Source organism: Pseudorca crassidens, chromosome 8, assembly GCF_039906515.1.
Source record: "Pseudorca crassidens isolate mPseCra1 chromosome 8, mPseCra1.hap1, whole genome shotgun sequence".
NCBI classification, from domain to species: Eukaryota; Metazoa; Chordata; class Mammalia; order Artiodactyla; family Delphinidae; genus Pseudorca; species Pseudorca crassidens.
The window spans coordinates 27470955-27497810 of record NC_090303.1 but is presented as its reverse complement, the minus strand read 5'-3'; the positions used below and the strand labels follow the sequence as shown (position 1 = coordinate 27497810).

The 26856-nt window shown below is 34.6% G+C and overlaps 1 protein-coding gene across 4 annotated transcripts in view; it reads left to right on the top strand.

The window, feature by feature from the left end:
• PCLO (piccolo presynaptic cytomatrix protein) overlaps positions 1-26856 on the top strand; it is a 166896-nt gene that overhangs the window by 4755 nt on the left and 135285 nt on the right. For all 4 annotated transcript variants that reach the window (XM_067746085.1, XM_067746086.1, XM_067746084.1 and 1 more), the window contains exons 3-4: positions 14162-16349; positions 21736-21872. In XM_067746085.1, coding sequence (XP_067602186.1) covers positions 14162-16349; positions 21736-21872 — 2325 coding nt within the window. The remainder of the gene's footprint in view (positions 1-14161; positions 16350-21735; positions 21873-26856) is intronic.

Genomic DNA, 26856 nt, shown 5'->3' with positions numbered 1-26856 from the left:
AGGAAAAATTAATTTTTAATGTTCCTTTGAATAATAGAGTTTAATTATTTAAAAATATGCTTCAAAGGGAAAAGAACATATATAGGTATGTGGACACATTTGTGAAGATCTCTATAGCTGAAAATAAGAAATGTTAGTAATCAGTTATAAAAGAAGGTGTATCCTACTTAAAGAAAACCTAATATATAATTCTTCAGAAGGTTATTGATAAATCTGATAGTTCTATTTAAAACTAGATTTATGTTCAAATTAAGAGTTCCCCTCATGCATTGGTTTCTGAAGTCTAGATCTTCAAATCCCGAAGCATCTAAGTAGGTTTTTCTGAGATATCACTCTGTTGCCAGCAACCCATATACATTAAACATTGGCTGTGGGCTGAAAAATATGTCACTGTATGTAAGTCAATTTTTAGGTATATAGGCATATTGATAGACATATTAATAAATTAAAAATTCTTACAAGTTTTCTAGTTTCGTAGGGGCATTTTGTTATTATGGACTTTCTCAAACAGTGTGTAATTGTCTTTATGTGGGGGACAGGTCATAACTGTTTTAAGTCAGGGAACCACTGGTGCACTGAGATTTCATTCAGTTTACAGAGATTTGTTTTAATGTATAACTGTTTCTAGAATTAAATATATTGCAAAAAATATTTTTAACTCGGCTATAATGTATAGGTATTTATTTTTACAGCTGTGCCCTATGAACTCATCCAAAGAGTTACTTGGAAATCTTTGAAAATACATTTTTAAACAGTATTTTAAAGTTATATTCAAGGCTTCTGTCATTAGAAAGAACAGGCTTTTCCACTTGGTGTATTCATCATTTACTTAACGTATGGCCCTATAGCCTTAATTCAAATGAGCTCTGGGATAGAAGAGATTCAGGTGTCAATATTTTTTCCTCGCAGTATTCACTTTGGATTTAGAAGTACAAAATGAAAGATACAGTGGGTCATATTAGTTGTATTATTGATTGTACCAGCGATACTGATTAACTGTCTAATCGTAAAAGAAGTTGAACAGAATTACCAAATACTCTGAGCCTGAAAAATCCTAAGAGTATTGAGCCTTGGAGCACAATCCAGTAGTTCCTTTTTTCTAATTGGTCACACTCAATGCATGCTTTAATATGGAATAATTGTATACAGACTCAAAAATACTGTTTTATTGCACACACAAGGTAGACCATTTTATATACAGGCAATGGTTTTAGCACTTTAGATACTCTGATTCTAAGATGTGAATATTTAAATTTATTTCTTGGCAAATTTCTAAACACTCTTTGAGTGTTTTAAACTAAAACGAGCTTCTCAATTATAAGCATGAATTACTAAATGTCAGTTGTACTGAAAAGAATAACCTAAGTGATATTCATAGTGTTGTGAGTTTAAGTTTAGCTCAATAATTTCTATATCATTAATTTTCTTACACCAATAAAATTGAAAAAAAAATTACACCATACAGTTCGACATAGTAACACTTGTAATTCAGCATGAAAGATCAGTTTTATATTATATGAGATTCTATAGTAACTTCTCCTCTTCCTGGAAGTTCCAGGAAATGTTTCAAAGAGGAGGTTCTGAAACAGGAAGGTGAGATCTCTGTTGGACCATGAAGAGAAAAATGGAGGTTATTCTAAATAGAGGAAACAGATGTGCAAAGGTTCAGACTGGTGAACAGACAGACATAAAGCAAAGAGGGGGAGGAAGGGGTTTACTATAAGTGAAACTGGAAAGATAAGGAAGGACTAGGTCCCGGGGGATCTGATTTGCTGAGTTCAAGTTTGGATTACTTCCCTTGGCTGTGGGGAGCTTAGACCAAGCCACCATCATTTTTTGTTTACCCTGTGCCCTAGCCCATGGACCTCACCACCCTTGCCTTCCTTACAGTTTATTCTCCGAACTGCACCTAGGGTGATTTTCTAAGTGTACGTCAGATTTTGTCACACACTCTCCAGTAGATTCTCAACAGGTTCATCAGGATACATTAGAAATTTCTTAACAAGGACCCATGTGATCCCAACTCACAACCTCATTGGTCACTCCTGCATTTACCCCCCTTCTCGCTCTGCTCCAACCACTGACCTTGCCTTTCTTTGGATGTGTCAACCTCATCCCCACCCAGGACCCCTGTTGGGATCTCTCTCTCCCCAGATCTTTGCCTGGCTCGCTCCTGTGTACAGGTTTCTGCTTAAATTTCACTTCCACAAAGAAGCTGTCCTTACCTCACTCTCTAAATGTCTATCAGCATGAATCCCTGCACCCTCTAAATTTGTGTGTATTACTTATTAATATATATTTAATCAAATATCATCTTCCTTCTCCAGTAGATGATAACCTGTACAAGATCAGGAATCTTACTTTGTTTGCCTCTGTAGTCCCAAGAGCCTAGAAGAGCACCTGGCACAAAGCAGACCTTAAATATTTATTGAATAAATGTATTAAAGGAAGGATTATAAGCATAGAAGCAATGGGTTAAGACATGCATCTTAAAAGGCCCTGGCTGCTGACCTTTTCATTGCCACAATCTAGACCCATCCTAGCAAGTCCTGTTGATAATCTAAACCGATACCTCCTTTGCTTAAAGTGTCAGTTCCACTTTGTTTACTTTTATGTATTGGGTTGACCAAAAAGTTGGTCTGGGTTTTTCTGTAAGATGTTACGGAATAGATATTTGAAACAACTGAGCACAAGTTAAATAGCATTTAGCTATTAGTCCAGCCACCTTACAGATAAGGAGCAAAGCCCAGAGTAGGCTAGTGCCTATATCATGGTTCTTTAATAAACCAGTGACCTGGCCAGGGTTAAAATGTTAAACTTGGCGCCTGACAGTTATTCTTTGTTAGTCTCTTCTGAGGCTTATGGGACATTTTCTGATTCTTCTCGCTAATTCAGTACCATGCTTGTTGTCTTTTTTTTTTTTTTTTTTTTTTTTTTGGCGGTACGTGGGCCTCTCGCTGTTGTGGCCTGTCCCGTTGCGGAGCACAGGTTCCAGACGCGCAGGCTCAGCGGCCATGGCTCACGGGCCCAGCCGCTCCACGGCATGTGGGATCTTCCCGGACCGGGGCACGAACCCGCGTCCCCTGCATCGGCAGGCGGACTCTCAACCACTGCGCCACCAGGGAAGCCCAGACTGTTTTTATGGTTTGTTGCTTTGTCTGCATTTGGTCCTCTTTCCATACTCAGTTATTTTTTTCTTAGTAACTATTTCCCAAGCTTTTTGGAGAGCTTTCATTAGTACAAAGTTCTTCCATATGGGTAAAATCTCTCTTCCTGGAGTTTCCAAACATTTGTCTTAATTCTGCAATTTTAAACATTAGAGATTTAAATTTATTCCATTCCTACTCTATAGGAATCCAACTATCTGAGATCCTTTAACTCTGATTGAGTTTTTCCATCATGGAACTGTGGTTACACCTTTGACACACAAATTTCAAGGCAGGAGTCTATATCATCTGGTTAGTCTTTCACTGACACTTTGAGTTCATGCTTAGCCCTAAGATATCGCATAGATTTAATTGGTTAAATTAGCACTAATTAACATAAAATCATAAAATAATACAGAGTGGGCATAACTGGTGCAGGGAGTTATCAGAGATCATTTTATTGAGTTATGTAATATTCCCCTGTGTCTGTAAGAGGTGAGCTATATCTCTTTTCTAGACCTTATCACTCTGGTATCAAAGTCACAGCCCCAAAGCCAAATTCTATTTTTGACAACTTTATATAACCAAACACTTTTATCTTGTGGTCTGCTTCCTTTTACAAATAGAAAATTTTAACTCTGAGTAAAGATGAAAAAAAAATTACCACGTTTTTACTTGAGTTCTTCTGATTGCTCCCCAGGAAAATTCCCAAGAGATACAACTAAAGTAAATTTAGAATGTATTCCTTCCCATGGGACTGAGCTTGCTACTTAGATACCACTTGAAAATAATGTATTTTCATCATGATTTAGTAAAAACACAGAAAGGAATAAGCTTTGTAATGAAGAAATGGTATGCACACAGATTTTTTTCTAACTTTCATCAGTGGACTTCTTCAATTAAGATGTTTTATGGAAGTCACATAATGAAAAATGAGTGGACACTAGTGGAGAGTGATCAAATCATCTGTAATGATTGAATGAAAGTAACACTACCTTCCCATCACTAAGTCTGGCAATTGTAGATATCCTGTTAATTCCCTTTCCTCACGGTGGGGGGTGGGGGGGTACATTTGGCAGTTTCTGTATTTCCTCAGCAGAAATTTGCTGACTGTCATTAAAGAGCTTTACCTTATGGGTTAGTAGAAAAAAATTTCAAATCTCCTAGTAACTGTGTACCTTTCATGGTCTATGAAGTATATAATGGTGCTTCTCTAGAAATTTTAGATTCCTTTTCTTTATAACCATTTTAAAGTTATTCTTTTAGGTAATAAGGCCTTTACTGACTGACCAAATGAAAACCACCCACTTTCTAACACTCTATCCTTATGCCTTTCTTGATTTTTCTCCATATCACATATTATTATCAACAGTACTATGTCTGTTCCTTTATAATTTCATGTATTGTCTTTCTTCCCCAACCAGAATTTACGGGTGAGCATTTTTGTTAATTATATTCACTGCTATATCCCCAGTGCCCAGAACAATGCCTGGTTCACAGTAGGTTCTCTATAGCAGTAAATTAATTTGATGAATTAGTGAACAGACCGCTTTATCCGCCAAACTGCTTTTAATTTGGGGGTAATTCACCAATTCCTTGCTCCCACCTAAAACAAAAAATAGAAACAGGGCTTCCCTGGTGGCGCAGTGGTTGAAAGTCTGCCTGCCGATGCAGGGGACATGGGTTCGTGCCCCGGTCCGGGAGGATCCCACATGCCGCGGAGCGGCTGGGCCCGTGAGCCATGGCCGCTGAGCCTGCGCGTCCGGAGCCTGTGCTCCGCAACGGGAGAGGCCACAACAGTGAGAGGCCCGCGTACCACAAAAAAACAACAACAACAAAAAAAAATAGAAACAAAGCAAAACAAATAAAATCTTATTCATTATCCGTACGACACTTCTTGTGTAGTTCAGGGTTACAGTTTTTCCTTCTGCTTTCCCCTGTGTTTTTCTTCTTTTGCTGAACGGATGACAATGCGCTTTCTCAAATTTATTTCAGTCCAGTATTTTTGTGTGTGTCTGTGGATTACCTCGAGCATCACACCTATGAAACTTTCATAAACCAGAGCACCAAAACGTGTTCCTCATGCTCTTTTTCTTTCTTTCACACAATGAAACTGTTTACATCATGACCCCAGATGATCACGAACGTCAAGAAAGGAGGTTAAACTCACTCTTTTTGCAAAGTATAACTTCCTTGTTCCCACTCACCTCTACCTGTAAAACTCATTTTGTACAGCTCTTCAGAGCTTCTTTCTATCTGCTAGATTGGATGCCGCCTGACTCAAGTGGATTTTGCTCAAATAAATTGTTAAAATGTTATAAAAAAAAAAAAACGGAGGTTAATGTAGCATGTTCTCTACAAAATCAGGAGAGAATGTCATAGCCATTGGAAGAAATAGCAGTGTAAATTCAAAGGATTTGTTTGGAACTAGATTCATCATTCCAAGATTTATCTGTCTTCAAAAAAAAAGCAATGATTTTTTTTCTATCAAAAGAAATAGCACATTTTATCAATAATGATACATGCCACTTTTGTGCACTAAAATAAGCTACATTTAAAATGTTGTCACCTCTGTCTGGTCTTAAAATTACATAAACTGCCAAATGTTAAAACTGTTTTTCCTACCCTTAGACTTGTTGAACAATTTTAGAGCTTTTTTAGTAATAGACAAACTCCTTATTAAAATATTTTTGTTCTAGAGTTTAAGCCAGGATCCTATTGCAAAGCAGATGGTATTCATGAGCTGATTTTTACAAGAATGTGTTTTGCTTCACTGACTGCTGTTTTGATAGCTATTTTTAAGATTTTTAGAACCCTTTAATGTCTATTTCTGAGAGTAATTTCCATAACCTAAATTGAGAAATTTTATTTCTGTCAATTTTATTTCTGTCAGAATATACAGATTTAAGAAATAATGACCGTGATAACCAAGTGTGATTTGAAGAATAATATTTTTTAGGGATTGTTTTTCATTACTGTCTTTGGGAAGCAACATAAGAAACCAGTCTATTAAAACTGACTTTGACGAAATAAGCTGTTTTATAATGGTAGTATTTACATATATGAGAGAAAAAGTATTCATATATTAAAGACTGGCTTTCTAAATAGCTGAGGCCTCATTTTTTTCTATAGCTTTTACACCCTCTTCATTGCTAGTACACTTTTCTTATCATATTTCTTCTTTATGATTAAAATCTTGGATATTATTATATATTATTATACTATTATATTATAAAATAGGAAATAGTATGTTAAAGTGTTTTTCAAAATAAATGGCAGTAAAATAATAATTTATGGTCATTATTATTAGGGTCTGATAAAAGTCAGATTGAATGTATACATGTAGACAAATGTCAGTGAAAACCAGAAAATTTTTAAATTGATCTCATCAATCTAGTGTTCAGTAGGTAACCTTTGCTGTTTCATTGTAATCAGTATCTAAGGATTAATTTCAAAGCAAACCTTTTCAGACTGAAGGGGAAAAAAATCAGATTATTTGTGTTATTTTTTCTCAACGTCAACATTTCAAACTATGCCAATAAACATAAGAAACAGACGTATGTTCCTAATGTTCAGTGAAAGACCTTTGCTGAAAATGTAACCCTAAATATTAGGAAATACTAGTTTAACACGGGGGAGTTCTGAATTAATAGAGCATTGATTATTACTGACCCAGTTTAAAAACACTGAGCATCATTTAACAGTTATTAGCTTCCTAAGTATTTTATCATAATATTCTTAATTCAGTACACTACCTGTTTCGAACAGTTGTGCAGTTTAAAACTGACTCTACATAAAGCTACCTACATATTCTCGAAAATACATCTCGTCCCAACAAACAGACATGCACTTTTGTATATTTGTTTATGTTTTGTTTTTTTTTGTTTTTTTTTTGCGATACGTGGGCCTCTCACTGTTGTGGCCTCTCCCGTTGCGGAGCGCAGGCTCAGCGGACCTGGCTCACGGGCCCAGCCGCTCTGCGGCATGTGGGATCTTCCCGGACCAGGGCACGAACCAGTGTCCCCTGCATCGGCAGGCGAACTCCCAACCACTGCGCCACCAGGGAAGCCCTGTTCATGTTTTTTTAAATTACTACTTATGTAGGATTCTATAATCTGCCACATGTGCTATTACGGAAATAAAATAACAAGCAACTAAAATGATTGTGATATAAAAATTTGGAAAAGTTTTGAGGTATATTGTACATAGTGGCATCAAAATGTATTCCACTAGTTGCTTTACTTTTTCTTATCACTATGTTCAACATAAAAATACATGTTTGTAATAGACATATATGCCTATACATATACATCTATACATAAGCTAGTTAATACTTTTATAGCCTTATATAACTAATAAAATAGTTTCAAATTCAGTTGCTTGGTAAAGATCCAAACCATTTCTTTTCTGTAGGTTTTATATTTATTTTATTACATATTTTAAAGATGAGAAATCTGAAGTCCAGGTCAGTGTTCTTTGCACCTCCATACCCACCCAACATTAATTCCATCTTGTAGCAAATGAATTTCTTCTATTTAACAGGATTTTCTTTTTGCTCCTCTTCTGTATCTTGACTTATGTGTAGAGTTTGAATTAGGAAAGCACCAGAACAAGTATAGTGAGGTAAATTGAGCCTGAAATGAACTGGCTAAATAAACTGAGGTAACTTAGTCTAAAGCTTTAAACAACAAAGGGAATTTTTATCTATTTTTTTTCTCCTTAAGAACAGTTTGCTAGAGATTCAAATTAAAACAGTAGAGAAAAGCGATGGTTGAGCACAATATAAGAAATCTTTAAGCTAAATTATAGAACTGCTATCTCTATTTATTTTCGTTGAAAAAATTTTATAAGATGACAAATAAAAGCTTAACTTTGTGAAGAACAGTAAATAACCCCTATGAGGGAGTAAACAGTAACATTAGAAGAGTTGAAGCTAAAAGTGATTATACTCATCCTCTCTCCTCCTCCTTCCTCAACTGAATGAAAAAGATATATATGAAAATTGTTTGGGCTCACGGATAAACCATTTTAACTACATAAGTAAATCACTCTTAATAAGTTGGACCACATTTTAATTTCTGACCTGTTGGGTAGTATATTTTAACATGACAGGGACAAGACAAGTCTCCAGTGTTTTTTCTGATAAAACTCAGCCCTAATCACAGAGCTCAGTCTCCGGGCATAGAGGCTACTTTTATGGGTTAGTCATTTACTTTTTAGAAGGTCGAGCTGAAATCACTGTTTAAAGTACTAATAAGCGCTAGTTGTAGAGAGTTTCAGGATACTTCACGAAAGACCCAACATCATGACATTTCTCCTTTTGACATTAATAAATGTGCATGAATTTCTTCAGTGTGTCATAGGTATTAAAATGATAGTAATGTTTCTAATAAAACAATGTTACTTTGTTTAGAATAAGCTTCTTTGCGGCGCTTTCAACCAGTTCTTCCATTTATGGCATGAGCTGATGCCTGTAAATGCTCACTCAAATGCACTGCAGTCAATAAGCTCAGGTTTCATTAATTATCCATTTGGAAAATCATCTAATCACCCATCCAAGTATACCTCTGTTCTCATGTAACTGAATTTATAGAATTAAGGATTGAAAAGTTAACCTCTTAAAATAACACTTAGAAAAAATATTGTTGAATTTACATAAGTCCATGCATGAGCTTTATCATCTTAGAAGACCAAAAAAAAATATTTCTTGCCACTTAATTTAATTGCCATCCTTTACCAGTTCTTAATAGCACTGTCTTCTAAAGAACCAGATGGTTCTCCAGTTCATATGGAAGAAGGACCATGGTCCTCCTTGCCAAGGAAATTTTGTTGTTTAATTTAACTTGGGGAAAGCTCTTCATGTGATTTAGGTTTATGAAAAATAACTATTTTTATTTACTGCACTCATGTAGGTCAAAGCAGCTTGGAAGTATTTTAATGTCATGTTCCAAGGTTTTATAGGCCAGAGGATAATAAATCAATGAGAAAGGAACAAAAAACAATAACAGAGATTCCTGTGATTTTGTGGTTAGGCATTTCAAGAGTCTAAACATAAATTATCTTTATTATCTCAAGATAATTTAGTAAAGACTGTGCCACTATTAAAAGGTCATGATGTTTCTCATGGCTTTAGGTAAGTAGTTATTGAATCATTCCTTAAATTGCTAATGATCTGAAGTGCTGGAAAACATATCACATAGTAATCAATCATCATTCTAATACTCCATGTACAAAACTGTAGCATAATTAGAGATTTACATTTTACAGCATTTGAAATACAGTTATTTTTGTTCTGAATACAATTATTTTTGTTCTGATGAGAGATTGTCAATGAGAAATGCAAATGAGGAGATATTTTTGGAAGCGTTGGAATCACTACAATCCCTCTTTGTGGATCAATAATTTGTTCTCAAAATGAAGTAAGTCACAGGCAGGCAATACTATAATATTCAGCATGCTGGGAAAAAAAGCAGGTGGAAGAGATGTATCTTACTTTTTAAATATACATTTATGTTTTAGGGTAAGTTTTCAAGTTAATTCTTGGAAATTTTTATTAACTTTAATTTTCCACTTCAGATTGCTCGTATAAACCATTAACACATTTTCTGGTAAAGGGATGTAGTCATTATCTTGTGGTAGCATGTTAGAACTGTAAATGGATTTGCCCTTGAAGAAGGAGTCAACGTTAGATAGTTCTTCATAGCGTTCCGTCTCCTAGTCCAGCAGCACTATGTAAAAATTAAATCGTATAGAAATGAGAAAATAGGAGGTATCTGTGTTTGTTTTCCAGTGATCTGATCTGATTTTAATTCTTATGCTATCATGTTTTCATAGCCTTTAGGTTAGTCAGTGCTTTTAAATTACTTCTTTGTTTCTCTTTATACTCACTGGTTATCAAACCTTGTTTCTGCTTAGCTAAGAGCATATAGGCAAAATACGTTTTGCTGCCCCAATAAATTTTTGAAGTAATAACTACAAAAAGAGTGATTTTAAACATAGTAATAACTGGATGTTAGGAGAGTAAAAGGAAAAGGAAAAGGAGGTCATCAGTACCTTTAAGCATTTTCTTTTCTCTTAGGAAAATGATCAAGAAAACGTAATTTTGAATGAAGCAACACACCAGTGAAGAAATATATCTGTAGTCTTGCACAGAAATGTGTTTTTCTAATGAAAATGTAAAATCTAGAAATAACAAAGATGGATGGATGGGAGGGATAGAAGGTAGAAGGGAGGAGGGAGAAATACATACACATACATATGTATAAAAAATGATCACCTTAAAAACTTCTAAGAGGGCTTTCTAAAATACCTTATACAGATTTTAGGAGAAAAGAAAGTAATCTGTTTGGGACATTCCAGAAAATAGAAGGCAATATGTGTTGCACAGACTGACATCTCTGATGCGTCTGTCCAGTGAGGTGGAAACTAGTTTTCTGCTTGGCTGCCAGCCCAAGAGCAGTGACTTTCAGCAAGCAAACAAGACAAACTGGGGCAAGAGGCACATCAAGGAAAAGCTTAAAGATGCCTGATTAAATATTGAGTGCCGCTTTCACAATATTAATTGGAGAACATTTTTGCCTCTGCTACTAGACTTTGAAAAATAACTTGTGTGTAACTTTTAAATATGTTCTATTACTTTGTTTTTATTTTCTGACTAATAACGTCTTGTGTTTCAGTTTCTCACTTTTTTCTAGCTACTAGAATATTACAATAATTAAAGAACTACTTAAAACAATTTCAAGTACATTCACAAATGGTAAATTCTCTCCCATAGCTGTAGAGACTCAAGACTGTTTATTGATAAAGGTCTTTATATTTTTTCAGTGATTCGGTGATATTTTCATAACAATGATGATACTGCTTGTTTTGAGTTTGATTCATGGAAATAGTTATGAAATTATTCCCCAGTACTCTAGTTGAAGAAATTTGATGGCTTTATTTTGTGTGTGCCAGGCACTGTGCCTTATTGCAATGCCTAGTGGATTCTAGATGTTTTATCAGTTTTTAAAGTATTTTTCCATGAGTGATATCATTTAGAATTTCATTTTCACAGGTCACTCCTCCGTTGTCTTTCATTTTTCTTGTATATCGTAAAGCAATAGAAATTACTGAGCCCTTGCACTCAACATTTGGAATGTTTTAGCTGTGTGTAGGGGTAAGGGTGGGATGGTGGTAAATAACGGGTCTGTTTTGGGAGCACATTATTAATGATACAATGTATAGGATAGAATGCTGAATATTTTTATATTCAACTGCTATTTTGTGTCAAAACTGGAAACTGTAGATGTTGGGGTAGAGAGACCCCTGGAAGGTGAATTAATGCTTTCACTGACATTTCAGAGAGTGAAACTCTGCTTCTAGTCCTTTTTCAAGGAAGGACATGTAGTCATATTTTCCAGCTTGCAGCCTTGTGTTTATCTTACAGCTTCATCTTCATCCTCCATCCTAACTTTACAAAGTTAAAGGAGTATGCTAACCAGTGTTCATATATTTTATTTCTTTGTTTGTTTGCGGTACGCGGGCGTCTCACTGCTGTGGGCTCTGCCGTTGGGGAGCACAGGCTGCAGACGCGCAGGCTCAGCGCCCATGGCTCACGGGCCCAGCCGCTCCGCGGCATGTGGGATCTTCCCGGTCCGGGGCACGAACCCGTGTCCCCTGCATCGGCAGGTGGACTCTCAACCACTGCGCCACCAGGGAAGCCCTCGTGCGCATTTTTAACCTCCTTTGGTAGGGAGAATTCTTACTTTCAAAGTAAGACTTTTCTAATGTCTTCATATTATGCAATGCCATTACACTTTCAAAGTAATACACTTAAACGCTCTTTCTCAAACAATTTCACAACCACAATCATGTAGTACACATGAACATCTTAAATTTGAAAACTCTTAATGCATATACCAAATCTTCCAAATGCTAGTCTAGGAAAAGAAACAATCATTAATTTCAGCCTCCTATTGACCTCCATTATATTCAGAGAACTGAGAAGATTATTGTGAAAAAACTTTTTAAAAACAGAAGACATATATTTGTTAGTATTTTGGAAAATTATTAAGTAGTAAATTTTTAATTTTATTACTATTTTATTATGGTCAGTTGATATTAAAAAGCATAATAACATGTGCATTCATTTATTTAAAAAACAGTTTTTAAAAATATTTGGAATATGAATTTACCAAATTCCACAGTTTTCTGTGGAAATAAGGGGATTTTATAAGGAAATAATACTTAAATGGGTGCCTACAATGAGTACTAAATATTTTACACAGAGGTCTCATTTGCTCTTCATAACAACCCTATGACTTGATTGTGAGTATTAAATACAATGAAAATAATTGAGGGTGAGAGAGAATAAATAACATGCCAAACAGCTGCTTTTGTGGTTCCAATTCCCCTTGAGATTTCTCTGTGAGGATGAATAAGCTATGATTTCAAAATCACTCTGCCATATTTTACAAACTCACAACATTTATTCATTGTGAATTTGCATTCAGATATTTAAAATTTCAGAAATACACATAAACCTCAATTGACCTTTAGGATATTGCTTCTGATTATTTCTATTAAACAATTAGGTCGATAAATGGAGCCGAAAAATAACAGAAAACAGATTAAAAAAACACCAAGGTAACAAATTTGGGAGTAGTAAAAAGGCAATAAAAGTTCACGGTCTTGGGCTTCCCTGGTGGCGCAGTGGTTGAGAGTCCGCCTGCCGATGCAGGGGACACGGTTTGTGCCCCCGTCCGGGAAGATCTCACGTGCCGCGGAGCAGCTGGGCCCGTGAGCCATGGTCGCTGAACCTGCGCGTCCAGAGCCTGTGCTCCACAGTGGGAGAGGCCACAACAGTGAGAGGCCGCGTACTGCAAAAAAAAAAAAAAAAAAAAAAAAAAGGGGGTCTTGGACAAATATGATATAATTAATTAGACATAATTCCCATATACTTTTTGTTATTTTGGGGTCCTTGATTTTTAGTGATTGGGAAAAAGGGAAGAATTAAGGTCTTTGTATTATTAGCAAGAAGAAAAAAGTAAAGAATATGCAACTAGAAGGCAGAAGGCCTGAGATCTAGTTGTGAATATGCTGCTACATGGTTGGGTAACTGAGTATATCAGCTTATTTTAATTATAGTCAAAATAATCTCTCATGTCTTCTGATATTCTAAAATTGTATGATTCTCAAGACCAGTGATTCTTAGAATGCAAGTTTATGACAAATTAACCAAATAAAATTGAAAATATCTGACAGCTCACTGATAAACTTTATCTGATTTTTTTTAAGATTTTAATGAGTTTTTGAATTGTTTGTAGTCACTTCCTTTTGCTTCATGTAGAAGTTACTAAAGCATTTAGAAGAAGCTGAAATTACTAAAGAATAATAGCATTGAAAGAAAATAGAAAACTCAAATAGTCAGAAAAATATTGAAAGATTAAATAGGAAATTGGTTCAGATAACTCTTGGGGAAAAAGAGACAGTAGCAAATGAGAGGATTTCATTTCAAAACACTTCATGATTGGAATAGGAATTACAGTCACTTCAGGGGGTGAAAGTAGGAATGGGAAGATAGAAGCAAACAATTGAACAGCACAATGAGCATCTTCAACAAATATAACTTAACCTTTAGATAGTTAACACGAATGCTCTGGGCATACCTTCAGTAAGTAATACTATGTATATTCAGTAGGATGGAAAATGAGTTTTTAAGAGTTCTCCTGAGAGTCTAACTAAAATATAATCCTGCCTAGCAGTGTACTCTGTGCTTGATTTCAGAACTCACTTCTAATGTTACAAAGTTGTAATAATAATCAATTTACCAAGAAGAGGAAAATTATTTTTCAGTTAACTGCATTTGTGACTAATACTTGAAATTATGTGTAGAATTTTAATTTTATTATGCACTCATAGCTAAAACATATATGAACTCACTTTTATTTAAATGTAAATTATGTTTTTTTTGACCTTTTACTTTTTTTCGTTGATGATAAAGTATTTTGTTAAGTATTTTGTTTACTTAATTACAGACAAAAGGTTCTCAAACCACGACACCCTCTGGCACTCAGAAAAAAGTGAAGAGAACTCTGCCAAACCCACCTCCCGAGGAGACCTCCACAGGAACTCAGTCAACATACAGCACTGTGGGCACAGTTTCCAGGAGAAGGATCTGCAGAACCAACACGATGGCACGAGCCAAGATTCTCCAGGATATAGACAGAGAGCTCGATCTTGTGGAGAGGGAATCTGCAAAGCTTAGAAAGAAACAAGCAGAACTTGATGAGGAAGAGAAGGAGATTGATGCCAAGTTACGGTACCTGGAAATGGGGATTAACAGGAGGAAAGAGGCATTGTTAAAGGAGAGGGAAAAGAGAGAAAGAGCCTACCTCCAGGGAGTAGCTGAGGATCGTGATTACATGTCCGACAGTGAGGTCAGCAGCACCAGACCCGCCCGCATCGAGAGTCAGCACGGCATTGAGCGACCGAGGACTGCTCCCCAAACTGAGTTCAGCCAGTTTATACCACCACAAACCCAAACAGAATCTCAACTAGTCCCTCCTACAAGTCCTTATACCCAATACCAATACTCTTCCCCTGCTCTTCCTACCCAAGCACCCACCCCATACACCCAACAATCCCACTTCCAGCAACAGACTCTGTACCATCAGGAAGTTTCACCTTATCAGACTCAGCCAGCCTTCCAAGCTGTGGCAACGATGTCCTTCACACCTCAAGCTCAACCTACACCAACACCACAACCTGCTTATCAGTTACCATCACAGATGATGGTAATACAACAAAAGCCCCGGCAAACTGCGTTATATTTGGAGCCCAAGATAACTTCAAACTATGAGGTGATTCGCAACCAACCCCTGATGATAGCACCTGTTTCTACTGATAATACATATGCTGTTTCCCACCTTGGTAGTAAGTACAACAGCTTAGACTTGAGAATAGGATTGGAGGAAAGAAGTAGCATGGCAAGCAGCCCAATATCAAGCATATCTGCAGATTCTTTCTATGCAGATATTGACCATCATACTCCACGAAATTATGTCTTAATTGATGACATTGGAGAGATTACAAAAGGAACAGCCGCTTTAAGCACTGCATTTAGCCTTCATGAAAAAGATCTGTCAAAAACAGACCGTCTCCTTCGAACCACTGAGACACGTAGGTCTCAAGAAGTGACAGATTTCCTAGCACCTCTGCAGACTTCTTCCAGATTGCATAGTTATGTGAAAGCAGAGGAAGACCCGATGGAGGATCCTTATGAGTTAAAGCTTCTGAAACATCAGATTAAACAAGAATTCCGTAGAGGGGCAGAGAGCTTAGATCACCTCGCTGGTCTTTCCCATTATTACCATGCCGATACTAGCTATAGACATTTTCCAAAATCTGAAAAGTATAGCATTAGTAGACTCACACTTGAAAAACAAGCAGCAAAACAACTACCAGCAGCCATACTTTATCAAAAGCAGTCAAAGCATAAGAAATCACTAATTGACCCTAAAATGTCCAAATTTTCACCTATTCAAGAAAGTAGAGACCTTGAACCTGATTATTCGAGCTATATGACTTCTAGCAGTTCATCTATTGGTGGCATTTCTTCCAGGGCAAGGCTTCTTCAAGATGATATCACTTTTGGCCTCAGAAAAAACATTACAGACCAACACAAATTTTTGGGATCATCTCTTGGCACAGGGCTGGGCACATTAGGAAATACCATACGGTCAGCTCTGCAGGATGAAGCAGATAAGCCATACAGCAGTGGCAGCAGGTCCAGACCTTCTTCCAGACCTTCCTCTGTCTATGGGCTTGATTTATCAATTAAAAGAGATTCTTCCAGCTCTTCTCTAAGACTGAAAGCTCAAGAGGCGGAAGCTCTAGATGTTTCCTTTAGTCATGCATCACCCTCTGGCAGAACTAAGCCTACCAGTTTGCCGATTAGCCAGAGTAGAGGAAGAATACCAATTGTGGCCCAGAATTCTGAAGAGGAAAGTCCACTCAGTCCTGTTGGCCAGCCAATGGGAATGGCCAGGGCTGCAGCTGGACCCCTGCCACCAATATCTGCAGACACCAGGGATCAGTTTGGATCAAGTCACTCATTGCCTGAAGTTCAACAACACATGAGAGAAGAATCACGGACTCGAGGCTACGATCGTGACATAGCTTTCATCATGGATGACTTCCAACATGCCATGTCAGACAGTGAAGGTAAATTGGGCCTCAAACTACCTTGTTACTCTCAAAACTCAAACTCTTGTGTTTCTGCATGTTTAATTTTCCTACTCCAAGGACGTATTCTACTTTTCTTGGTGCGTCTTTTGCATGTTTACTTCTATTTTATTTCTTGTAAATGGAAATTTTATCTTGTGTATAGATTTCGTAGCATGCTCTTCTTTATTTCTTTTTAGTTTATTCTTTTACTGTTGTTTCTTGGTTGTTTGCTTGATTTGTTTGGTGTCCACTTTTCCAAAACCATTACCAAATAATTGTGTCAATAAAATATGGTCATCCTTTAAATCTATAGTTGGAAATATTTTCATTGTATGTTTCTTTTATTTTTTTAAAAGGCATTTTTAAAGTTATTAGTTTCTTTCAGTTTGTGAAATGATTAAGGTTTTGAGCCATTAAGTACTATTCTGCTAGACTCTGTAATAGAAAATTATTTATGTCATTTTGTGAGATCAGTGTTCGTTAATTCAGAGAATGTTCTCTTTTTGAGAACTTTCAAATAAGTCCTTAATGTTAACATAATGTAGAGTTTTATAATTCTACTTAAATAAAAGGTTTGTATTTTAATCTCTCTTATTATGAATGTCATAATTGACAAGTTTGTACATTTTGCATTACATACTAGAAAGCTTAGTACTAAGTATGGTTTTGACAATAAATAACAGTACTATCCACATGCTTGTCAATATGTATGAAGGATTGTTTAGATTTTAAAATTGGAAATTTGTACACTGCTTTTGTGAATTTAGCTATTTGAGCTGAAGCCTTCCTTGTGTGTTCAGTTAGCCTTTTCCATGACTTTGCTTTTTGCATTATTCCATTTTTTTTTTACCTAAATTGTCATTACTGGTTTTTCATATTGAACAAGAGATTTATGGCAAGTACGTACTTAACTAAAAACTGGTTCATGGTAATTTTCTTTGTTTAATCATATAGAACCATAAGGATTTTAGAAAATGACCTAGACCAAGTCTAAATTTGAAGACAGGGTTGGACAGGTACAGAGATGTGAAGTCTTGCCCATGCCAAGAGGACTCATGACACTTGGTTCTTTTTTTTTCCCCCCTCTGTGGTATACATTTGAATGTAGGTGTGGTTTGAGTCCTAAAAATAAAACATTTCTCATCAAATAAAAATGTATTACTTCATGGCTTTAGAGAGTGCAAAACACTAAGTTAACATGAACATCTCTTATTTTAAATCTAACATCTTCCCTGAGGACTTAGAGGAAAATATGTTTTCATGAAAAGGATTTTCTTTCTTCTGTATCTAGACACCAATATAATTTTAGAAGTTCAAATGTAGGTTTGATCAGGACTGAGGTAATCACTGGATCTGAAGGAGGAGAGACTGCTTTTTCTAGTGAAATTCCAAGAGACTATTCACTTCCTGATTTGTTTTATTCTCTACAGGCTATTGGATTGACCATTTTTTATTGATAACCAGCCAATTAAATAAAACACTCTGTGTGTTTTTTTTATTTAGCCGATTGTTTGAATCAATCTACATAGTTAAGTAAGTTATATAATGCAGAAACGTTTACTTTTTTTCTTTTTTCACAATCCACATTTTACACACATTATATATGTATATAAATATATATATAAAATGACTGCTACAGAAGAATAAAAAGGCTCTTCAATAATTGTATCTGTAAAATAGCAAAATAAAAACTAACAGGTCAATCACATAACTAAACACCTAAAATCTGTGTGTGCCTGATGAACATATACCTGGAGAGAATTTGACAAATTAATTTATTCATCACAGATGTTTTGCCATCATGGTTCCAGACATACAGATGTTTCTAGATATTCCAAAATACGGCAGTCATTTACGTACAACCATGTAAAAATAACCAAATTTTTATTTCTCATATGTTCGGATGATGTGTACTTATAGTCATCAAAGACTATGAAAACTTGATAAAATATTAAGACACATCAAAAAATACTTATCAAATACAATTTGGTAAGTATTTGGAAATATCATCAGCTTTAAAAAAAGCATGTTAATCTCCAGAAACTTATTTAAACTAATTTGGATAAGACATCATGCAGCATACAAAATTATGAAATATGTAACGATGACACCAGAGAAGTAAACAATTACAATGAAATTTACACAAAGTCAAATTGAGTTAAAATGTATTTTTAAATTAAGCAGACAAGAAATTTAGTCATAAAAATCATGTTGATATAGAATTCTACAAAGAAAAACTATAACAAACTGAATTACATATGTAATATTATGTGTGTGAATTGTAGTGATTATCTTTAAAAGTTGTATGTTTTAAAATGTTATCTATTTTCTTTGTGTTTATATCTCATAAGCATATCACTTTTCTTCTGGTGAACAGTGGTCTGCTTTTCTTTTGAAATCTTGGATTCCTTGGGTAATTAAGAAAAATAGAAAATATTCTTTCCAATTACATAACTCAAGACATTATAAACTCATGAAATATTAGGGATTTTTAAAATAACAATTAACCACATATATACTATATCTGTGTTTGAATGATACTAAAACAACTTTGAAAAGTATAACATTCCAACAGGCTATTTAGTATCATGTAAACAAAGCAAATTTAACTGATTTCAAATTTTTGCGCTTTCTCTGAACTCAAACTCTAGGTTATAGACAACAGGATGTTTTTCAGGTGTATTCTGTATAACTCCAATTAATTTTGAAATATCCCATTTGAGGTATAATCTAGGTAGGCATAATTTATGTTGCTTACTATTTATGACCATCAGCTTGAAGTCTACAACTTAATATTCATTCATGGTTAAGAGAAAAACTAAACTAGAAACAGTCAAATTGTATTTCTACAACTGCAAATATTTTGTTGAAAACATTCTTTCAAAATATACTCCATGTAAAAAGAGAAAAAAAGCATCGGTATATACAGTCTTTAAAAAAAAATTCCAGTGAATATTTCGTACAGAATAGAAGTAAGCTGTTCGTATAACTATTGTTACAGTCAATAATGTGAATAATGCTAGACCCCAAAATAGCTTTCTTGCATTTTACATTTAAGAAAAGAAAATATCAGTGGCTTAAAACGATGGGATGTTAATCTCCAGCAAAATTATTTAATTTGGAAAATATTATTATTATTATAAAATTTAGTTTTTAAAGTTCTGATCTACCATGGCAGATCAGACAATTGCAGTTATAAACAATTAGCAATTAAGTCCAACTTGCTGTAAATGATGAAGACAGAATCCAATATAAGAGCAGATTTATATAATCTGGTTTTTCTTCGTTGATCTTTAAATTCCTATGCAAAACATGCTAGCCATCCTAACTTGGTTACGTATAGAGTCATTATAAGACATAACACAATCAAAGTATGTCATCAGAATTGGAAATAAATTGACAAAATTTATATATCAGGTTGAGATTCTGCCTTATCTGTATAGACACAACCAAGGAAACATTTTAAAGGATTGTTATTTTAAATGCATTAAGCAAAGTTGTATATTCAAGTGAAATCATGTAGTGCATTATCCAAGATAGTCATTTATTAAAATCAGTATAGACTATTTTTTATGAGAAACATGTAATAAAGATATACAAAAATTAATATAAAATGATGTTTGTTGATAATCTAATAAGTTTTAGAGATTAAATAATGGATTTTCTATTTACTTATCAAGTTTATATTAAATATTTCTTTCATAAATTTAGTCACTTGATGTCAAAACTATGAAAAACCATAATAAATATTGAGTAGATTGTGAGAAAAGATTGTGTAACTGTTAATGAGATTCAAGGGACAAATTAATATTTATTTTAACATGTGCTTATCATAATTAAGATATTTAGCTTTCTTTAGTTGATGACTAATTTTCCTGTGTTTCATTCATTTCCTGAATATTTAATGAATATTATGACATTTGCAAGGCATTGTTTTTAGTATTGAGGGAGAAAAAAAAAACAACAAAAGAAGACATGAGCCTTACCCTCAAGCAGCTTAGAGTCTAATAGGGGAGATCAGATAAGTACATATGCAGCCACAAACCAGGTATGTATCATATTTCCTCAAATCTAAGACTGACTAAATTATGACACATCATCTATCATTCTGTGTTTATTCGGGGAAAGTGCTGTGGTTAATCAGTGGCCTTGACCAAGATCACGGGAGGTGTAGAGGTGAGTAATGCTGTATATGCTGTGGGTTTGCCAGCCCTGCCAGTAAAAAGCTAATGGAAATTGCCTGGGAAAAAGTCTTGGGAGAAAGTAGTAGAAGAGAAGTCAGTGATGTAGACAGAAAGAGAAGTGTAATGAGATAGAGAGGAACACTCAATAGTACGGCATTGTAGAAGCTAGAGTTTCAAGAAGGCATAGGTTGATAGCATCATCAACAGATCTTTCAGGATGAGCACCTGAGAAGGGGTACTCCATCTGCCATTTAGGAAGCAAGAATGTATTTCCAGAGGCTATTAATTAGGGATCCTTTTACAAAGAATAAAATTACATAAAGTCAAATTCTGTATATTAGGTAAACAATGATTTGGGGGTACTAAATAAGAAAAAGACCTTGGAAGTACCAAGAACTGAATGGGGTGAAAATTTTTAAATAATATTTATATACTCAAATATGGTTGTATTTTTTAAACAGTATTTTAAGATGTCAAGTTTTGGCACATTTTAAGTACAAAAAGCAGTCAACCAACTCTTTAATTCCAAAATCTGTGATCCCACAGAAAATAATTATTTAATTTTTAATGAAAAATGCTAATAGATATATTTTTAGTATTAGGCTACCAGGTGATTATGGCACACATGTTCCTAGCAATGATACCTGGGATTCTCCTAAAAATAAATGCTTTTGTTTATTTATGGATGTCATAGAAATGTCACGTTTTCAAAAAATGCTCACTTGATGTCCAAAGCCATAGTGGTACTGGGTTGATATGAGAGTGGGGGAAATAACAGAATCTTCTGTATTCAAGGAATATATTTTCCTTGGATTTTGGTGATGGGTAGTGGGGAGAGGTGAGGAGGTGATACTGATGGACTGAGGTTGAATAGAATGACCTTTGAGAAATATTCATTGTACATTTATGTATTTAATCACTGTCTAAATTTCTTCTTTCACCTAATCTAAATTTAAATTTTGTTTTATTTTGCTTTGAAAAGTTTCACAGGTGGCACATCATTTTTTCTAGGTTATTCCATGGTACAAAATTTTTAACATAGTATTGGAAGTGATTTTTCTGATCCTGTTGGGAATTGTGCTTGAAATGCATGAATGATTAATAAGCCTGGAGCATGTTAGTACTTCAGAACATCTGCTGCCCTCTGTCATCTGTATTTGTTAGAGTTGGAATGTTTGATGTTTCCTTGGTCTCCAAAGCCTATCACCTGCGTCGTGAAGAAACAGATTGGTTTGACAAACCCAGGGAATCTCGTTTGGAAAATGGACACGGTCTGGATCGAAAACTGCCAGAAAGGTTGGTCCACTCTAGACCACTCAGTCAACATCAAGAGCAGGTAAGTGCTATATTGAGCAATCTCTTTCAGATTTATTAAAAAAAAAAAAATTCATTTCATCCTAAAATGGTCTCAGTTATCCTGCAATGAATGGGACTTTTGTCAATCAAGTTCACAAATAATTTTTCTTTTCAGTATCTTAAAGTACTAAGTAACCTTACTTCATCATCCATGACTGACGTCACACCATAACCATGATGCTTCTACCAAGGCAATTTAAGTGATTTTTTTCCTCTAACAGATAATTAAGTTTGTGCAATATACCCAACACTGCCATACACAGAGAATACATGAAGCTCCTAAAGAGCTTACAGAATACTGGGTGAAATAGATTTGGGTAACAGTATGGGTAACATACTCCATAACAGTATGTTCAGGTGTCAAGCAAATAAGAGGATGACCAAACCAAGTCAGCTGGGGACAGGGAAGGCGTCAGTTGCGGGTGAAGGGATGATGTTTTAGGGTCTATTATGTGGAAGTGTTTTTTTGTTTTACATTCATTTTTGGATTTTATCTTCAGAACAACTTTCATAAAGTATGTTTTATTAATACCTATTTATAGGTGAAAAACTTAAACTTAGAGGTACTATTCACTATTACATAAATATAATATTATAATTCATGATCTTATTCACTTTAGAACAAATGTGGTGACGTTTGAATTGAATTTTGATAGATCTTAGGAGATTAACAGTTGGATAATCTGAGGGAGATTCCTCTGGTAAGCCACGTGGCCTTAAATCCGTTGCCTTAACAGACCAGATTTTTGCAGGCTGTATATTCATTATGATCATTAAAATACCCACAAAGAGATAGTTACTTATATCATGTACATTAACTCCTAAATCATCCCTGTCTGATTAATGACTTACTGATGTAAATGACAACTGTATTTTGAACAACACAGAAGAACCATATGAATTTACTATAATTCAGTGTTTGTCACATTAAGGTGTAAAAGAAAACAAGACTTTTACATGTATAAGTACTGTCTAAAACATATTATCTATGGTCTTAGATTTGATTTTTTTCCTAAGCAGTTTCAGCTTTCATAGACAAATTTCCAGCTGATGAGAATTTTCTTTTCTCAGAAGTTTGTTCTAAATTTTTCAGAATTGTTCTGAATGTTTTCTCAGAATTTTATTTTGTTTTTCTAGATGCTATCATATTTTGTAGAAATCTGTTCTTCTCTGTATATTGTAAGTATTCTAGATCTAGAATAGATCTAGCTCAGAAGTGGGAAAATTAAAGGATTAAAATCATTCTGAACATGTTTAAAAATTTCAATTTACCTCTTATCTATAATTACTAAAACAATCAATTTGTCAACTGAAAATAATTTCTTGAATTTTTTTTATTACAGGAATCTCTCTGTAATGACTTACTTGTTATATCTTACCCATCTTGTTTGTTTCTCTGAAGTTTACTATTTCTGACAAACCTAGATCAAGTTAATGAAAACACAAATCCTTTAAAGAAATCCTAATAAGATGAACTATAAAAACTGAAGAGCTAAAAGAAATAATAACTTCCATACAATTATTTCCCTAAACTTCTGAGGATCCAATCAGAATAGTCTTGTCCAACTAATTTATCCAACTAATATTATACAGGATATATTTTAAAATAATCTGTGTCCATCTCCAAAAATATTTTCTAAAATTATTGTATATAGATTAAACATAAATATTCCTAATGACTTTTTTGTTCATAATTTTCTGTTACATCTACAGATTTATGATTTTGGTTCACTGAAGACATAGCACATCATGTTTAAATATATAATTATAGAGCAATTTAATACCAAAATTAGAGTGGCTATATTTGAGAATCATTTAATTAATTTCTCTCTTTGATAACGTAGAAAATGTAAGGATCCTTGTTAGAATTATATACAGGTAAATGTAATAATGTGTATTTTCTTGCTAAAAGATATTTTTTACATTTGTATTTTGTTATCTAACATACAAACAAAAACACTGCAATACTCAAAACTGAAAATATGTAGAATTATAAACTAGTTATAAAGTGAACAGCCATATAACCACCACACAAACAAAGAAAGGGAGGATTTTCTGCGCACTGAAACCTCCAAGTGCCCTTTGCAGATTGTAATTTTCAACCTCTCCCAAACAAGTAGCAAATGTACTGACTTTTGTGACAATAATTTCTTTTGTTTTATAGATTTCTCTAAATAAAAGCTTTATTGAAGACAACATATGCTTTGATTACATTTATATAAAGTTCAAAATTCATGCTTTTTTGCATTAATATTTATCTTCAAATACTGTCTTCCTCATTAACTCATCAAAACTATATTTTGGTCTAGAAGGAATAGCAAAATAGCATTCTTGTTTTAGTCACTTCTTTGCATATTTAATCACAAAAAGGTAATATTGAACTCTTGGTACCAATAAGTCCAGCTGCTTTTATTTGAAAACTTATGCATAATAAGAATTTATGTTCATAAAATGCTCTGGAGGCAGAAGTAATAAAACCAAATTGACTAATGCAAGCACTAATTTGTCTGCTTTAAAAAATATTTAATGTAAACATACATTAGAGAAATTGAAGAGTATTTCTGAAGTTAGAGTCAAAAATCATATAAACCATAAAAATAAACCAAATCTTCAAAACTATATTTGTTTCTTTTCAAATATATATATTTATGTTTAACCTCTGCACTGTTCAGTAGAAATTCAACTCTGCTTTGTGAACTGAACAGATCACCTGCCTCCTTTCTCTTTTTTATTTTTTGTTATTTTTTTCAGTTTCTTCATCTATAAATAGGACTAATACCCTTCACAGGGTTGTTACAAAAGTCAACATTTCTCTACTAGTACAAAATGCCTTCACTCTGCACTAATGCCCATGCCTTGTGCAATTCCCATGCAACCACTATATTGCGGTACATTGAGCTCCTCTGAAAGAGCCACTCTTTCTCTTTCGTCTGGGCTTTTGAATGTCTTGTTTCCTCTTCCTGATCATTCCCCCTCCTCTCTTCTCTTGGCTAACCCTATTCATCACTCAGGTCTCCATGTACATGCCTCATCTTGCAAGGAGCCTTCTCTGACACTACCACCACCACCTCCCCACAAGTGTTCTTCCTTTGTGCTCCAGTAGCACTCCATGCATTGTGTCTTGGTCTACGGGCTTTTAGAGAGCAATTGCTGTCTCCTCCATCCACCATGGTATATGTGCAGTGCCTAACACAGGGTTTGGATCCCCAGAGGGGCACTCTGTCCCCTGCATCTGTCATACAAGGTATTTAGGTGAGGGAAAGCATGAATGACTGTATAAATAAAAGATATATTAACACAAGAGTTGTTATTTCATAAGTATGAAGGGCCAGTTCATGAACATAATTTCTCTTGAAATATTTGTAGGTAGGGAAGAGGAAGAACCCTTTTTCTGGGCAGCATACAGGTGATAGTTCTGTCAATGTAGAATCATCAAAAGACTATGCTATCAGAAACCTGGCTCTTGGGGAGAGGTATGAGGCACTACTTGACGTCAGTCCCGCCCTCTGGCCTTGTTCCTACTCTTAGTTGGCAGAAGCAACACCTGCCGTAAGACTTCATCTGCTAGAGAACTCTCTCAACACTTACCTGCGTTGGTTAGAAAAAAGCCAATATCCAGCTAGTGCAAACATGGGAGATGGATACTTCTGCTTTCCTCACACTCTTGGTCACATTGATCAAAATTGAGGCAGTTTAATGTTTTTAATTGATTAAACGAATTCATGAAGCTGAAATTACAGGAAATTCTGTGAGATGCTCTGAAAGCAATATTCATGGAAATGAAGAAGCTTAACATCCCTTCTACTTAATATCATCATAGATACATATTGAAAGGCAGTAGGGACTAGTTGATAAAACTGATGAAACATTTGGGAAACCTGGTTACTCTTCTAGACTATGCAGTAGGGGGACTATCAGATTATATCAGCTTCTCCCTAGAGTGGAGAATTAGAGTAAAAGGCAAAATTGTGTTTTCTTAGTTTATTTTTGGCCAAGTGAAATTAGAAGACATTTGAAGTAAAATGAAATAATATCCATAATTTTAGTGAATTATCTACAGTAACAAAGTAGAGTTATATCTAATAGTTGTAGGATTTTCAATGCACATGGTTTGATTTTTAGTAAAAAATAAAGATCTTTAAATGCAGATTAGGGGAGGGAGGAAGGAGAGGAGGAGAGGAAGAAGGAAAGTAGAAGAAGGAGAAAAGACGAAGGGAGGGAAAGTAAGGAGGCCAGGAGAGAAAGTAAGAAAGAGAAAGAGACAGAATGGGAGGCAAGAGTATGGAAGAAAAGAGGAAAATGCACACTCTTTTGTTATGAATATATACAGGGTTTTCAGTGGTATACAAAGTTAGCTTCAGTATAAATTATCAAGATTGACTGATTATACTGACCATAATATTTTTACAATCTTGCAAACAATACTTTAGCTTTACTTTGCAGAATTCATATAATATTCTTGGACTTGACAGGATTCTGCTGTTGACTGGGGAGTGTTTTGTATCTATCAGAGGCCTGATTAAGCTTATTCTTTGCCGAAGAGAATAAAAGCTAAAGGCTATAATTTAAGTTTGTATTTTTTTTAGTACATTTTCCTTTTAAAATCCAGAAGTCTAGCAGTTTTACTGATGGATTTTCAAAGACACATTAATATCACAAGAGTATTACAAGGAATCTTCCTTCACAAAATGTAGATCCCTTTAGTTCTAAATTCTGTTTAATATTTTGGTTTGGTAGTTCCAAAAACTTCTTAAACGTATTCTGAAATTGTTAGTATTGAATGTCTCTTTACTGTTATTTCATTTGTAATTATAGTCAAAAATTCTCCTGAGGTGATAAATACAAGATTCTATCCTAATAAAATCCTATTAATATAGGTATATAAATATTTTACTATTTCTATCTTTCATTATTTCACAAATCTCTTTTGAAAGCCAAATTCCATAAAATATAAAGCATAAGTT